At 41.2% G+C, this 17,724-nt stretch overlaps 2 protein-coding genes across 3 annotated transcripts in view; both read right to left on the bottom strand.

Annotated features, from left to right (window-relative positions):
* LOC128690643 (quinone oxidoreductase-like protein 2 homolog) overlaps positions 1 to 14,708 on the bottom strand; it is a 172,183-nt gene extending 157,475 nt beyond the window's left edge. Inside the window, exon 1 of the mRNA XM_070089599.1 lies at positions 14,577 to 14,708. The gene's annotated coding sequence lies outside the window, so the exon portion shown is untranslated. The remainder of the gene's footprint in view (positions 1 to 14,576) is intronic.
* Positions 1 to 17,724, bottom strand: part of LOC128692171 (N-acetylated-alpha-linked acidic dipeptidase 2) — a 273,078-nt gene that overhangs the window by 62,716 nt on the left and 192,638 nt on the right. For both annotated transcript variants that reach the window (XM_070089594.1, XM_070089595.1), the window contains one exon: positions 13,786 to 13,876. In XM_070089594.1, coding sequence (XP_069945695.1) covers positions 13,786 to 13,876 — 91 coding nt within the window. The remainder of the gene's footprint in view (positions 1 to 13,785; positions 13,877 to 17,724) is intronic.

Raw genomic sequence — 17,724 nt, 5'->3', positions numbered from 1 at the left:
TTTACCAGGTAGATCATTCCCAGAGGCCATGTCTACACTCTTATCTAATTCATGCCTGACACATCACCTAACCTACACTAGATGTGACATTATACCTGGAGTTTACCTGGAGAGAGTTCCGGGGGTCAATGCCCCCGCTGCCTGGTCTGTGACCAGTCCTCCTGGTGGATCAGAGCCTGATCAACCAGGCTGTTACTGCTGGCTGCATGCAAACCAACGTACGAGCCACAGCCCGGCTGGTCAGGAACCGACTTTAGATGCTTGTCAAGTGCCAGCTTGAAGACTGCCAGGGGTCTGTTGGTAATCCCTCTTATATATGCTGGGAGGCAGTTGAACAGTCTCGGGCCCCTGACACTTATTGTATGGTCTCTTAACGTGCTAGTGACACCTCTACTTTTCATTGGGGGGATGTTGCATCGTCTGCCAAGTCTTTTGCTTTCGTAGTGAGTGATTTTCGTGTGCAAGTTCAGTACTAGTCCCTCTAGGATTTTCCAGGAGTATACAATCATGTATCTCTCCTGCCTGTATTCCAGGGAATACAGTTTTAGGAACCTCAAGCGCTCCCAGTAATTGAGGCGTTTTATCTCCGTTATGCGCGCCGTGAAGGTTCTCTGTACATTTTCTAGGTCAGCAATTTCACCTGCCTTGAAAGGTGCTGTTAGTGTGCAGCAATATTCCAGCTTAGATAGAACAAGTGACCTGAAGAGTGTCATCATGGGCTTGGCCTCCCTAGTTTTGAAGGTTCTCATTATCCATCCTGTCATTTTTCTAGCAGATGCGATTGATACAATGTTATGGTCCTTGAAGGTGAGATCCTCCGACATGATCACTCCCAGGTCTTTGACGTTGGTGTTTCGCTCTATTTTGTGGCCAGAATTTGTTTTGTACTCTGATGAAGATTTAATTTCCTCGTGTTTACCATATCTGAGTAATTGAAATTTCTCATCATTGAACTTCATATTGTTTTCTGCAGCCCACTGAAAGATTCGGTTGATGTCCGCCTGGAGCCTTGCAGTGTCTGCAATGGAAGACACTGTCATGCAGATTCGGGTGTCATCTGCAAAGGAAGACATGGTGCTGTGGCTGACATCTTTGTCTATGTCGGATATGAGGATGAGGAACAAGATGGGAGCGAGTACTGTGCCTTGTGGAACAGAGCTTTTCACCGTAGCTGCCTCGGACTTTACTCTGTTGACTACTACTCTCTGTGTTCTGTTAGTGAGGAAATTATAGATCCATCGACCGACTTTTCCTGTTATTCCTTTAGCACGCATTTTGTGCGCTATTACGCCATGGTCACACTTGTCAAAGGCTTTTGCAAAGTCTGTATATATTACATCTGCATTCTTTTTGTCTTCTAGTGCATTTAGGACCTTGTCGTAGTGATCCAATAGTTGAGACAGACAGGAAAGACTTGTTCTAAACCCATGTTGCCCTGGGTTGTGTAACTAATGGGTTTCTAGATGGGTGGTGATCTTGCTTCTTAGGACCCTTTCAAAGATTTTTAAGATATGGGATGTTAGTGCTATCGGTCTGTAGTTCTTTGCTGTTGCTTTACTGCCCCCTTTGTGGAGTGGGGCTATGTCTGTTGTTTTTAGTAACTGTGGGACGACCCCCGTGTCCATGCTCCCTCTCCATAGGATGGAAAAGGCCCGTGATAGGGGCTTCTTGCAGTTCTTGATGAACACGGAGTTCCATGAGTCTGGCCCTGGGGCAGAGTGCATGGGCATGTCATTTATCGCCTGTTCGAAGTCATTTGGCATCAGGATAACATCGGATAGGCTTGTGTTAACCAAATTTTGTGGCTCTCTCATAAAAAATTCATTTTGATCTTTGACTCTCAGTCTGGTTAGCGGCTTGCTAAAAACTGAGTCATACTGGGACTTGAGTAGCTCACTCATTTCCTTGCTGTCATCTGTGTAGGACCCATCTTGTTTAAGTAGGGGCCCAATACTGGACGTTGTTCTTGACTTTGATTTGGCATAGGAGAAGAAATACTTTGGGTTTCTTTCGATTTCATTTATGGCTTTTAGTTCTTCCCGCGATTCCTGACTCCTATAAGATTGCTTTAGCTTAAGTTCGATGCTTGCTATTTCTCTGACCAGTGTCTCCCTACGCATTTCAGATATAGTGACCTCTTTTAGCCGCTCTGTTATTCTTTTCCGTCGCCTGTAAAGGGAGCGCCTGTCTCTTTTTATTTTACATCTACTCCTCCTTTTTCTTAGAGGAATAAGCCTTGTGCATACATCGAGTGCCACCAAGTTAATCTGTTCTAGGCATAAGTTGGGGTCTGTGTTGCTTAGTAGTATATCTTCCCAGCTTATATCGGTTAGGACTTGGTTTACTTGGTCCCACTTTATGTTTTTGTTACTGAAGTTGAATTTGGTGAATGCTCCCTCGTGACTAATCTCATTATGTCGGTCTGGGGCTCCACGCATACATGTCCAAACCTCAATTATGTTGTGATCTGAGTATATTGTTTTTGATATGGTGACATTTCTTATCAGATCATCATTGTTAGTGAAGATGAGGTCTAGTGTATTCTCCAGTCTAGTAGGCTCTATTATTTGCTGGTTTAAATTGAATTTTGTGCAGAGATTTAAAAGCTCGTGTGAGTGTGAGTTTTCATCGGAGCTGCCTCCTGGTGTTATTACTGCAACAATATTATTTGCTATATTCCTCCATTTTAGGTGCCTTAAGTTGAAATCCCCCAGGAGCAAGATGTTGGGTGCAGGAGCTGGAAGATTTTCCAGACAGTGGTCAATTTTTAACAGCTGTTCCTGGAATTGCTGGGATGTTGCATCCGGAGGCTTGTAGACTACCACAATGAGTAGGTTTTGGTTCTCGACCTTTACTGCTAAAACTTCCACTACATCATTTGAGGCATTTAGCAGTTCTTTGCAAACAAGTGACTCTGCAATGTACAGGCCAACCCCCCCCTTTTGCCTGTTCACTCTGTCACATCTGTATAGGTTGTAACCTGGGATCCATATTTCGTTGTCCAAGTGATCCTTTATGTGGGTCTCAGTGAAAGCCGCGAATATTGCCTTTGCCTCTGCAAGCAGTCCAAGGATGAAAGGTATTTTGTTGTTTGTTGCTGGCTTTAGACCCTGTATATTTGCAAAGAAGAATGTCATCGGATTGGTGGTATTGTTGGTACTGGGGGGGGGGATTTTTTTTCCGGCATTAGTATCTGTATCTGTTGGTTTGGAGTGGAGGCCATCAACTGTGGTTCCACTCCAGGAATGACTGGATTTGGTGTACGATTTCTGCCATTTCCTGCCAGTTTTTTTTCCTTCTTGGCACTAAAAAACATATAAAGATACACAACATATCCCTCTAAACTGCCAATATCCCAAACCCCTCCTTTAAAGTGCAGGCATTGTACTTCCCATTTCCAGGACTCAAGTCCGACTATATGAAAATAACAGGTTTCCCTGAATCCCTTCACTAAATATTACCCTGCTCACACTCCAACAGATCGTCAGGTCCCAAGTACCATTCGTCTCCATTCACTCCTACCTAACATGCTCACTTTCACACTTCTTTCAACACACTGGCTGTACCCCACCGAGGCGGGGTGGCCCAAAATGAAAAACGAAAGTTTCTCCTTTTACATTTAGTAATATATACAGGAGAAGGGGTTACTAGCCCCTTGCTCCCGGCATTTCAGTCGCCTCTTACAACACGCATGGCTTACGGAGGAAGAATTCTGTTCCACTTCCCCATGGAGGTAAGAGGAAATAAACAATAACAAGAACTAGTAAGAAAATAGAAGAAAACCAAAGGGGTGTGTATATATATGCTTGTACATGTATGTGTAGTGTGAGCTAAGTGTAAGTAGAAGTAGCAAGATGTACCTGAAATCTTGCATGTTTATGAGACAGAAAAAAAAAAGATACCAGCAATCCTATCATTGTGTAAAACAATTACAGGCTTCAGTTTTACACTCACCTGGCAGGACGGTAGTACCTCCCTGGGCAGTTGCTGTCTACCAACCTACTACCTAGTATATATATTTTCTTTCTTTCTTTCAACACACCGGCTGTATCCCACCGAGGCGGGGTGGCCCAAAAGGAAAAACGAAAGTTTCTCCTTTTACATTTAGTAATATATACAGGAGGAGGTGTTACTAGCCCCTTGCTCCCGGCATTTTAGTCGCCTCTTACAACATGCATGGCTTACGGAGGAAGAATTCTGTTCCACTTCCCCATGGAGGTAAGAGGAAATAAACAAGAACAAGAACTAGTAAGAAAATAGAAGAAAACCCAGAGGGGTGTGTGTATATATATGTGACCTAAGTGTAAGTAGAAGTAGCAAGATGTACCTGAAATCTTGCATGTTTATGAGACAGAAAAAAAGACACCAGCAATCCTACCATCATGTAAAACAATTACAGGCTTCCATTTTACACTCACTTGGCAGGACGGTAGTACCTCCCTGGGCGGTTGCTGTCTACCACCCTACTACCTAGGACTATATAGTTACTTTCAAATTTCTCCGATTAATTTGGCTAAGATTAAAATCTCCCATCGTAACCCCATAATTGCATCTAGGTACCTTAGCACTGTGGTCCCATAAAGTTTACTGTGGTCACTATGTTGTCGGAGGTCTGGTCAGCAGGCAGAATCATGAGTATCTGGTTTTTTGTTGAACAGATGTGTTGATGATCTTAACATTTTTCCTAAAATCGTTGACACAGTCAACAATAAAAACCAGTCAGGTTTATATTTCTATATGTCAACCAGACCTCCAACAACATACATAACAGTATGTACTGCTGAAAGCAGAACCAGAGTCACTAACATATGTTCTATTAGTGTTAAAGTTCTAGTATCTTCATGGGACAAACCCCACAAGGAAACCTACCCCGGGGTATATACGTACCACTATACGTGGAATATGTGGCAAAGAATATGTTGGCGAAACTGAACAACCTTTGTTATCCATCAGCACCACCAACACCATAACTCAAAATACAGGAAACTTCGTCACATCTGAAATACTCGACGAATGCAATTTTACTTAAGCAAAATAACTATATATGAAGGCCCAAGTAACGGCTGGTTAAGTGACTAATAGTGAACACTTTTATTTGAAATCTAGAAAACTTAGTAAAGCGGAATAACACCACAGTAGTACACATGAAAACTGAGCAGCTAGGCCTGCAAATTTGCATTATTTGTGCTGTTACATGTTATATAAAAGGACACAAGAGGAAAACGTATCTGTAACATATATGTCACGATGAAGAATGAGACATGTGCAATATCTGTGTCACTTTACTTTGCAGATGTTTCGCCCCCCAGTGGCTTTAGTACAACACAATGACAATTTAACGACCATAGAAATATATACAGAAGGCAGTGTACTGATAAAACCACTGGATGGCACGAAATGTCTACAAAAAAACAAAAAAAAAAATAGATCCCCAGATGTTGCACGTGTGACTGATTCTTCATCTTGTCGGCATTGTATATCACTGAAATATATACAGGAAGGCCCCGCTTTACGGCGTTTCACTTTACGGCGTTCCGCTAATACGGACATTTCAAATTATGACCAAAACTCACTATACGGCTCCCCCCACCTGACTTTCTAATACGGTCACCGTGCCCCACCCTGTTTGTTTACATTCTCCATGAGCTCAGTAAGCACTAAGTCTCTCCATTTTGTCTGGAAACTCCAAAATTTCAAATGTTTTTAAAAGTTATTTCATATTTTATATATACTCTGATAATTATACTTATGTATACCTGTACCTAAATAAACTTACATACATCAAGTCATTTAAATGTCGTATATTACGGTAATATACACATTTTCATTAATCCAGCCATGATATTTTTTTCAAAATTATATAATAAACACTATACATAACATATAAATAAGATAAATACACCCCACAGTAGAATAAATAAACATAAATGTGAGCTGTGTAGCAGACGACTTCCACAAGTGGTGATAATAACAATACTGAGTCTCATTAAATGTCGTATATTACGGTAATATACACATTTTCATTAATCCAGCCATGATATTTTTTTCAAAATTATATAATAAACACTATACATAACATATAAATAAGATAAATACACCCCACAGTAGAATAAATAAACATAAATGTGATCTCTGGTAGCAGACGACTTCCACAAGTGACGCCATAATAACAATAGTCACGGAGTCTCATTAAATGTCGTATATTACGGTAATATACACATTTTCATTAATCCATCCATGATATTTTTTTCAAAATTATATAATAAACACGATGCATAACATATAAATAAGATAAATACACCCCACAGTAGAATAAATAAACAAATGTGAGCTGTGTAGCAGACGACTTCCACAAGTGGTGATAATAACAATACTGAGTCTCATTAAATGTCGTATATTACGTTAATATACACATTTTCATTAATCCAGCCATGATATTTTTTTCAAAATTATATAATAAACACGATACATAACATAAAAAGATGATAAATACACCCCACAATAGAATAAATAAACATAAATATAAGATGTGGGAGCCTGGTTTGTTTACATAACTCTGCGCCTGTCACCTCTCATGTATTCATTCTTTCTCTCTCTGGTGAAATAGCCTGCCTATTACAATACATACCACACTTGATTTCTTACAATAAATACTACTTGTCTCACCCTAGATTAAGACTATAAATATTTTAAGGTAAGTAATGAGTGCACTATGTGTGTATTGTACCTTTTTATTGTTTTTTGATGCCTGGTTCTATTGCTAACTTAATATATGTTAGTGTAAACTTGTTATCTAGTGTTTGTATGCATTTATAAGTGGAAAAAAAGGGTGTTCCACTTTACGGCGATTTCCGCTTTACGGCGCTAGCCTGGAACCTAACCCGCCGTATAAGTGGGGCCTTCCTGTATGTAGGTGAGTTAGTACTTAACTACAACATCAGGTCCTTAACCCTTTGAGGGTTTCGGACATACTAGTACGTCTTACGCGCAGGGGTTTTTGACGTACTAGTACGCACAAATTCAAGCGCTGTCAAATCTCGCGGGAAAAGGCTGGTAGGCCTACATGTGAGAGAATGGGTCTGTGTGGTCGGTGTGCGTGGTAGAAAAAAAATCTGGGACCCAGTGATGCATTGTGGGAATGCCATCTTAGTAAACAATGTCCACCATGCCTCGCGGTAAGAAGCTCCTCACTCCTCGGCGAATTGGGACACTTTTGTTCCCCAGTGACAGTTCTAATACAGATGGAAGTGCCAGTGAAGATGAGTTTCAAGGTTTTGGTGAGGTTCTGACCGAAACTAATGACCATAATATCGGTAATAGTGAGGAAAACCCAGACGACCCTCAGCCTTTCACCTCTGGTGCTGGGCCGTCTTGTTCACGTTCAGTTGTACCAGAATCCAAGAGGAAACTTCTATTTTCCCAAATCCCAGACTCAGATGAGAGCATGGGTGATGATAGTGATAGTGAATATGAACTACAAGCTCTTCAAACTAGTTCCAGTAGTGATAGTGAATGCAATATTCCCCAGTGAAGCGTCAGGATATACGACGATATATGCGCTCTGGTAGTGTGCCATATGCTATTCCAAGGGGAAGGAGTGCATCTCGGAGTACATCCTGTGGCTGTACAACAGGAACAGAGAGTAAAAATGACGATGATACTGTTGCAATTGGGATGGAAAATGTGTGTGGTGGTAGTGGTGCCAGCGGTGAGGCACCAGCAGTGGGCCATGCTGCCACCCACGCCGCTGCCTCAGCTGATCTACAACAAAGGCCACCATCCCCCACCCACCCACCACACCAGCCTCCACAACCACAACCACCTGTCATTGTCCAGTACCCACCAGCAGACCGCACCTGGGATTGGCAGGAAGCTGTCAATTTTGTTCCAAATGCCCACCAGTTTGATGACAGCCAAAGTGGAATACGGCCATCTTGTACACTTGGGAACAATGCCACTGAACTAGAATGTTTCAAGTTATTCTTTGACGAACCACTGATGGAAAGTATTGTCATGGAAAGCAACACATACTACGAGTACACCATGGCAAACACATTACTTTCACCAAAATCACGTCTACACCAGTGGAAGGAGGCAACTGTGGCTGAGATGTATCTTTTCTTTGCCACAATAATGCTTATGCCACATGTGTATAAGCATAAAGTGAAATCATACTGGTCAACAGACCGCCTGATTGCAACCCCAGGTTTCAGTGATATAATGCCAGTGATTCAATTTGTGCTAATGTTACGTATGCTTCATTTCTCAGACAAAACCAGGCCTGACAGAACTGACAGGTTATATAAGATTAGGAATGTGTTTGTGTATCTGAAAGAGAAATTCAGTACGCATTTTTATCCCTTCAGGAAGCTTGTAATTGACGAGTCTTTGATTCTGTTCAAAGGAAGACTCTCTTTCAAGCAGTACATACCAAGCAAGAGGAAACGCTTTGGTATAAAGTTGTCTGTGCTTTGTGATTGTTACAGTGGTCTGGTATTGGATATTATTGTGTACACTGGAAGTTATACATTGCAAAATACCAGGAAGTTATTGGGCATCTCAGGTGATGTGGTTAGAACAATGATAGAACCATACCTTGGTAAGGGGCATATATTATATACAGATAACTGGTACACAAGCCCCTCATTCAGTGATTTTTTGCGAGTGAACATGATAGATGTGTGTGGCACAGTGCGTGCAAATTGGACACATATGCCCAGGTTTGACGCTGGCACTCGTAGAGGTGAGGTGCAGGCGTTTGCTGCCAATGACATCATGGCATTTCGGTGGCATGACAAACGAGATGTCACACTGTTGTCATCAGTTCACCCTAATGAAATGGCAGATAGTGGCAGGCAGCATAGAGAGAGCAATGAACCCATTCTAAAACCTGCAGCTGTGATTGATTACACCTTCAACATGCGTTCAGTGGACAAATGTGACATGCAGATTGGGTTTGCTGATTGTGTTCGAAAGAGTTATAAGTGGTACATCAAACTGTTTTTCCATCTTCTGGACATTTCCATGCTCAATGCTTATAATATGTATAAGATGAGGACCAGAAACAAACCACCATATGGCGAATTCTGTTTGTCTGTCATCAGACAAATAGTATTCAAGTACCAAGGAACAACACCTGCAATTGACCGCCCACCAAATTATCAACATCTACCTGCTCGTCTGAAGCATGGTGATCACTTCCTGGTAAAACTGCCTGCTACTGCTTTCAAGAAGAAGGCTCAGAAGAGGTGTTATGTCTGTGCACATACAAAAAAACGCCCACAACAAAGTAGAGACACTCGTTTTATGTGTGAGGAGTGTAAAACACCACTGTGCATGACACCATGTTTCAAAGACTTCTACAGGCTGCAGAACTTCTAGAAACATTCCCTATGACTGTATATGTGTATATAAAATATAGAAAAATAGTAATAAGCAACATTTCATATCGTTTGTTTGTGTAAATATTTTTTGTAAACAAAATAATGACAACAGTATTTACGCCCTTATTGTGAAGTATTGAAAAAGAAATAACTTACAAAATACTGATCATGTTGGCCTCAGAGGCCATAAAAGTTACTCAGAAAAAGAAAAATTGAAAAATAATTGAAAATAGTACATAAAAAAGTAAATAGAAAAATACCGGATGACGGCAGTCGGTGATGTCACCTTCAAGGACCATAACATTGTATCAATCGCATCTGCTAGAAAAATGACAGGATGGATAATGAGAACCTTCAAAACTAGGGAGGCCAAGCCCATGATGACACTCTTCAGGTCACTTGTTCTATCTAGGCTGGAATATTGCTGCACTCTAACAGCACCTTTCAAGGCAGGTGAAATTGCCGACCTAGAAAATGTACAGAGAACTTTCACGGCGCGCATAACGGAGATAAAACACCTCAATTACTGGGAGCGCTTGAGGTTTCTAAACCTGTATTCCCTGGAACGCAGGAGGGAGAGATACATGATTATATACACCTGGAAAATCCTAGAGGGACTAGAACCGAACTTGCACACGAAAATCACTCACTACGAAAGCAAAAGACTTGGCAGACGATGCACCATCCCCCCAATGAAAAGCAGGGGTGTCACTAGCACGTTAAGAGACCATACAGTAAGTGTCAGGGGCCCGAGACTGTTCAACTGCCTCCCAGCACACATAAGGGGGATTACCAACAGACCCCTGGCAGTCTTCAAGCTGGCACTGGACAAGCACCTAAAGTCAGTTCCTGATCAGCCGGGCTGTGGCTCGTACGTTGGTTTGCGTGCAGCCAGCAGCAACAGCCTGGTTGATCAGGGGCTGATCCACCAGGAGGCCTGGTCACAGACCGGGCCGCGGGGGCGTTGACCCCCGAAACTCTCCCCAGATGTTGTTCAATTTTGGCAAACTTCACGCCTCCATATCTCGGTAAGTATTGACAGTAAAAATTTTTTGTTTAGCCTATAATATTTAGAAAAAAAAACTCTATTTTTTCATAAGAAAAAATAATTTTTTTTTTTAATTTGGCCGACCCTGAGAACGAGTTTCGGCGAGGGCCTATCGACCCTCAAAGGGTTAAGAAAACACTATGATGACCTCCTGGCACTCCTTGAATCACTAAAGACACCCTTCTCCTGCATTATTCTTACTGAGACCTGGCTTAAGCAGGACACAATAGATATCTACCCTCTACCAGGATACACAGCAATTCACAACTGCAGACCAAACCAAGTTGGGGGTGGTATTGCAATCTATTACTCTAACCAATTATCTTGTATTAGCACCACTTGCTTTAGTGATGAATATGGAGAATACATTTTTGCTAATTTTACTGTAAAAACCTTAAGACGCCTATAACAATTGGTGCCATTTACCGGATACCCCACACAAACATCCCAAATTTCAGTGAGAAATTAAAGGCACTAATAACAAACAGACAAATGAATAAGCACCACCTTCTCTTAGCTGGAGACTTCAACATCAACCTTGGCCTACTAGATGATCAGCCTGTAACTGATTTCATCAACAATATGAACAACACACTTCTCATACCAACAATAACTAAACCAACCAGGCTCACTGAAACAAGTGCAACGATACTAGACCACATATGGACCAATATACTAGCCCCCCTTAAATCAGGGATAATCACAGATAGCACTACAGACCACTACCCTACCTTCCTCTTGACAAACATTAGTAAACCACCACTTGAATACAACAAAGTCTCATTTAGACTCCATGATGAGGCCTCAATAAGGAAGTTCACAGCTGACCTAGAGACTGTTGACTGGCCTACAGAATTCTCCAAGGCCAATGGTATTGATGACTGGACAGACATTTTTCTTAACAAACTACTTAGACTATACAACAAACATTGTCCTATAAAATTGAAACAGATCACAAACAAACGGCTTGGTTGCCCATGGCTAACCAGCACCATTCTGAAATCCATTGATAAGAAACACCAATATGAAAAGCAATATAGACAGGGCTTAATACACAAAGATATTCTTAAACACTATTCATCAGTCCTCACCAAAGTAATAAAGAAAGCCAAACAACTATACTACTCCAGTAGATTCACTGACACAAGAGGAGATATAAAAAAGACCTGGAAAACACTCTCTCAGATTCTAGGGACCCACAACCTGAAAAAACCAAGAATATTGTCCAAACTAAACCTAATGAAACACCACTGCAACCCACTGACACAGCTAACAAGATAAACGACTTCTTCTCAACCATAGGTTCTAATCTCGCCAATAAAATCCCATGTACCAATGCCCATGCCGGGGACTACCTAGATGGGAATTTCCCAAATTCCTTCTATCTTGCTCCAACTGAGCCCATGGAAGTCACCAAGATTATAAAGTCACTTAAAAATAACTCAGGGAATCTGTCTCATGTCCCACCATTATTGTACAAGAGAGCGACCCATGTCCTCTCGCATACTATCTCATTACTTTTTAACAAGTCACTAGAAACTAGCACCTTCCCGAAACTACTCAAGACGGCAAGGGTTACACCAATACATAAAGGTGGTGACCCTACAGACTTAAACAACTATAGGCCAATATCAAACTTACCATTGCTATCCAAAATCTTTGAGAAACTCGTGCACAGGAGACTATATTCATTTATAACGGCACAAAACATACTCAACCCCTGCCAATTTGGATTCAGGAAAAATAAAGCCACTAACGATGCAATCATAAAAATGCTAGATCTGCTTTACACAGCATTGGAGAACAAGGAATATCCACTAGGAATTTTTATTGACCTAAGAAAAGCTTTTGACACAGTAGACCACGGCATCCTACTCCACAAACTTGACCATTATGGTATAAGAGGCCATGCGCTTGCATATTTCAAATCTTACCTTACTAATAGGTATCAGTATGTCACCATTAAAGACACAGCATCAACAACACAGCCACTTGATACTGGAGTTCCGCAGGGAAGTGTCCTTGGTCCCCTGCTCTTCCTCATATACATCAATGATCTTCCAAACGTATCTCAACACCTGAACCCCATTCTCTTTGCTGACGACACGACTTATGTCATCTCTCACCCTAATCTTGCCATCCTCAACACCATTGTTAATGAGGAGCTGATCAAAATATCGATTTGGATGACAGCCAATAAACTTACGCTTAACGCTGACAAAACCTACTACATTATGTTTGGTAGCAGAGCAGGAGATGCGCAAATTAACATTAAGATCGACAACACTCTAATTGCCAGGCATAATGAGGGCAAATTCCTAGGCCTATACCTCGACAACAACCTGAACTTCAGCACCCATATCCAACACATAACCAAAAAAGTATCCAAAACAGTTGGGATCCTCTCCAAGATACGATACTACGTGCCGCAAACTGCCCTTCTCACACTATACCATTCACTTATGTATCCATACCTCACCTATGCTATCTGTGCTTGGGGTTCAACTGCAGCAACACACCTAAAGCCAATAATAACCCAACAAAAAGCCGCAGTAAGAATAATCACTAAATCCCATCCCTGGCAACACCCCTCCCCCACTCTTCATAGATCTAAACTTACTCCCTGTTCAGTACATCCACACTTACTACTGTGCAATCTACATCTACAGGACCTTAAATTCCAATATTAACCTTGACCTAAAATGCTTTCTTGATAGTTGTGACAGAACCCACAGGCACAACACCAGACACAAACATCTCTATGACATTCCCCGTGTCCGACTAAACCTTTACAAACATTCAATGTATGTCAAAGGCCCTAAAATCTGGAACACCCTACCTGAAAATTCTAAAACTGCAGACACATTCATCACTTTCAAAACTACCATCAGAAAACATCTTATCTTTCTGATACACCCTGTCAACTAATTATTCGAATACCACCTGGTGGTTCACACTTACACTCACTCACCCATTTGACCATAAACAGAAATATCAATCTCAATCTCAAAACAATGAATCTTAACTAATCATAAGTTGGCCTGTGATACTCCAATACTGAAACTATGTATAGTGCCAAAACAAAAGCATTCACATTGCTAAACTCACAAACTAGTATTTAGTCACTTAGCCATAATACCAACTTACCTCATAATTTTGCAATATTTAAAACTTAAGATTTAATTTAAGTCTGCCCAAAATGCCTAGCCATGCTAGGTGTTCTAGTGGTACACTCTGTAATTATTATTTTACTACATGTAAACCACACAATAACCAAATTCTGCAAACTCAGCATTGTAATCCTTATAGAGAATAAACTTTGAATTTGAATTTGAATTTAATTTAACCATTTACCTGAGTATCTGCCAAGCATCCTCGTAGCTGATACACTGTGCAGGTATCTTGGGGAGTGGAGCTTCATCCTCTGGGATACGGAAGGCACTTTCTGCAGAAACAAACATGGTTCACACTATACATCATCTTATTCATAATACAGTGGACCCCCGCATAACGATATTAATCCGTTCCTGAGAGCTCATTGTTATGCGAAATTATCGTTACGCGAATGAATTTTCCCCATAAGAAATAATGGAAATCAAATTAATCCGTGCAAGACACCCAAAAATATGAAAAAAAAAATTTACCACATGAAATATACATTTTCCTACACACAAAGAGAAGGATACATGCACAATAGTAGAGTAGTACATGCACAATATATATTGTGCATGTACTACTCTACTAAATGAAGAATAAATGACACTTACCTTTATTGAAGGGTCACCCCGATCCACAAAGGAGGAGACCAAACAGAGTTGAATAACTACATGTATAGGCCAATATCCAACTTACACCCTCTCTCAAAAATCTTCGAAAAATTAATTCATAAACGAATCTACTCCTACCTTATCTCCCAAAACATACTCAACCCCTGCCAATTTGGATTCAGGCCAAATAAAAATACTAATGATGCTATTATACACATGCTAGAACATATATACACTGCAATAGAGAAAAAAGAAGTCCCACTGGGGATCTTCATTGACTTACGTAAAGCTTTTGATACAGTTAACCATGACTTGCTCCACGTAAAATTGTCACACTATGGTATAAGAGGGCACTCCCTCAACTACCTCAAGTCATACCTCAGCAACAGAAGCCAATATGTGTATGCAAATGGGGCAAACTCTTCTGCACAACCAATTACAGTTGGTGTCCCACAGGGAAGTGTCCTTGGCCCTCTTCTCTTTCTCCTATACATAAATGACCTACCAAATGCTTCGCAATTACTCAAACCCACACTATTTGCAGATGACACTACATACGTCTTCTCCCACCCGAGCCCAGTCACGCTAGCCAATACTGTAAATACCGAATTACAGAAAATATCTACCTGGATGAGGACTAACAAACTTACACTAAACATTGACAAAACCTACTTCATTCAGTTTGGTAACAGAGCTACAGATGTCCCTCTTAACATAATGATAAACGGATCACCTATCACAAAGCTAACAGAGGGAAAATTCTTAGGAATCCACCTTGATAATAGACTCAAATTTCATACACATATACAACAAATTTCTAAGAAAATTTCCAAGACTGTAGGCATACTATCGAAGATACGGTACTATGCTCCACAGTCAGCCCTCCTGGCCCTATATCACTCTCTTATTTACCCCTATCTCACCTATGGAATTTGTGCATGGGGCTCAACAACAAGTAACCATCTCAGACCACTAATTACCCAACAAAAGGCTGCAGTTAGAATGATAACAAATTCTCACTATAGGCAGCACACTCCACCAATATTCAATACACTAAACCTCCTCACCATACAAAACATCCATACTTATTACTGCACCTATTACATACATAGAACACTTAACTCTGATATTAACCCTCCCCTCAAACATCTCCTTGCCAACCTCAACAGAACACATGACCATAACACAAGGCACAGATCACTCTTTGATGTTCCTCGTGTCCATCTCACACTATGCAAAAACTCAATGCACATAAAAGGCCCTAAAATCTGGAACTCATTACCTGTAAATATAAAAGAAACACTACCTGTTTATAAATTCAAGTCTCTTCTCAAAGATCACTTACTCACCCAAAACCAAATAAATACTGAATAACTGAACCTTATAAATTTTTTTTTTTTTTTTATCACACTGGCCGATTCCCACCAAGGCAGGGTGGCCCGAAAAAGAAAAACTTTCACCATCATTCACTCCATCACTGTCTTGCCAGAAGGGTGCTTTACACTACAGTTTTTAACCTGCAACATTAACACCCCTCCTTCAGAGTGCAGGCACTGTACTTCCCATCTCCAGGACTCAAGTCCGGCCTGCCGGTTTCCCTGAACCCCTTCATAAATGTTACTTTGCTCACACTCCAACAGCACGTCATGTATTAAAAACCATTTGTCTCCATTCACTCCTATCAAACACGCTCACGCATGCCTGCTGGAAGTCCAAGCCCCTCGCACACAAAACCTCCCTTACCCCTCCCTCCAACCTTTCCTAGGCCGACCCCTACCCCGCCTTCCTTCCACTACAGACTGATACACTCTTGAAGTTATTCTGTTTCGCTCCATTCTCTCCACATGTCCGAACCACCTCAACAACCCCTCCTCAGCCCTTTGGACAACAGTTTTGGTAATCCCGCACCTCCTCCTAACTTCCAAACTACGAATTCTCTGCATTATATTCACACCACACATTGCCCTCAGACACGACATCTCCACTGCCTCCAGCCGTCTCCTCGCTGCAACATTCATCACCCATGCTTCACACCCATATAAGAGCGTTGGTAAAACTATACTCTCATACATTCCCCTCTTTGCCTCCAAGGACAAAGTTCTTTGTCTCCACAGACTCCTAAGTGCACCACTCACTCTTTTTCCCTCATCAATTCTATGATTCACCTCATCTTTCATAGACCCATCCGCTGACACGTCCACTCCCAAATATCTGAATACATTCACCTCCTCCATACTCTCTCCCTCCAATCTGATATTCAATCTTTCATCACCCAATCTTTTTGTTATCCTCATAACCTTACTCTTTCCTGTATTCACCTTTAATTTTCTTCTTTTGCACACCCTACCAAATTCATCCACCAATCTCTGCAACTTCTCTTCAGAATCTCCCAAGAGCACAGTGTCATCAGCAAAGAGCAGCTGTGACAACTCCCACTTTGTGTGTGATTCTCTATCTTTTAACTCCACGCCTCTTGTCAAGACCCTCGCATTTACTTCTCTTACAACCCCATCTATAAATATATTAAACAACCACGGTGACATCACACATCCTTGTCTAAGGCCTACTTTTACTGGGAAATAATTTCCCTCTTTCCTACATACTCTAACTTGAGCCTCACTATCCTCGTAAAAACTTTTCACTGCTTTCAGTAACCTACCTCCTACACCATACACTTGCAACATCTGCCACATTGCCCCCCTATCCACCCTGTCATACGCCTTTTCCAAATCCATAAATGCCACAAAGACCTCTTTAGCCTTATCTAAATACTGTTCACTTATATGTTTCACTGTAAACACCTGGTCCACACACCCCCTACCTTTCCTAAAGCCTCCTTGTTCATCTGCTATCCTATTCTCCGTCTTACTCTTAATTCTTTCAATAACAATTCTACCATACACTTTACCAGGTATACTCAGCAGACTTATCCCCCTATAATTTTTGCACTCTCTTTTATCCCCTTTGCCTTTATACAAAGGAACTATGCATGCCCTCTGCCAATCCCTAGGTACTTTACCCTCTTCCATACATTTATTAAATAATTGCACCAACCACTCCAAAACTATATCCCCACCTGCTTTTAACATTTCTATCTTTATCCCATCAATCCCGGCTGCCTTACCCCCTTTCATTTTACCTACTGCCTCACGAACTTCCCCCACACTCACAACTGGCTCTTCCTCACTCCTACAACATGTTATTCCTCCTTGTCCTATACACGCAATCACAGCTTCCCTATCTTCATCAACATTTAACAATTCCTCAAAATATTCCCTCCATCTTCCCAATACCTCTATCTCTCCATTTAATAACTCTCCTCTCATATTTTTAACTGACAAATGATCTAAACTTACTCCCTGTTCAGAACATCCACACAGGCATAACACCAGACACAAACATCTCTACAACATTCCCCGTGTCCAACTAAACCTTTACAAAAACTCAATGTATGTCAAAGGCCCTAAAATCTGGAACACTCTACCTGAAAACTCTAGAACAGCAGACACATTCATCACCTTCAAAA

The sequence above is a fragment of the Cherax quadricarinatus genome, chromosome 29 (genome assembly GCF_038502225.1).
Source record: "Cherax quadricarinatus isolate ZL_2023a chromosome 29, ASM3850222v1, whole genome shotgun sequence".
Taxonomy (NCBI): domain Eukaryota; kingdom Metazoa; phylum Arthropoda; class Malacostraca; order Decapoda; family Parastacidae; genus Cherax; species Cherax quadricarinatus.
This window is presented reverse-complemented; position numbering and strand designations above follow the sequence as displayed.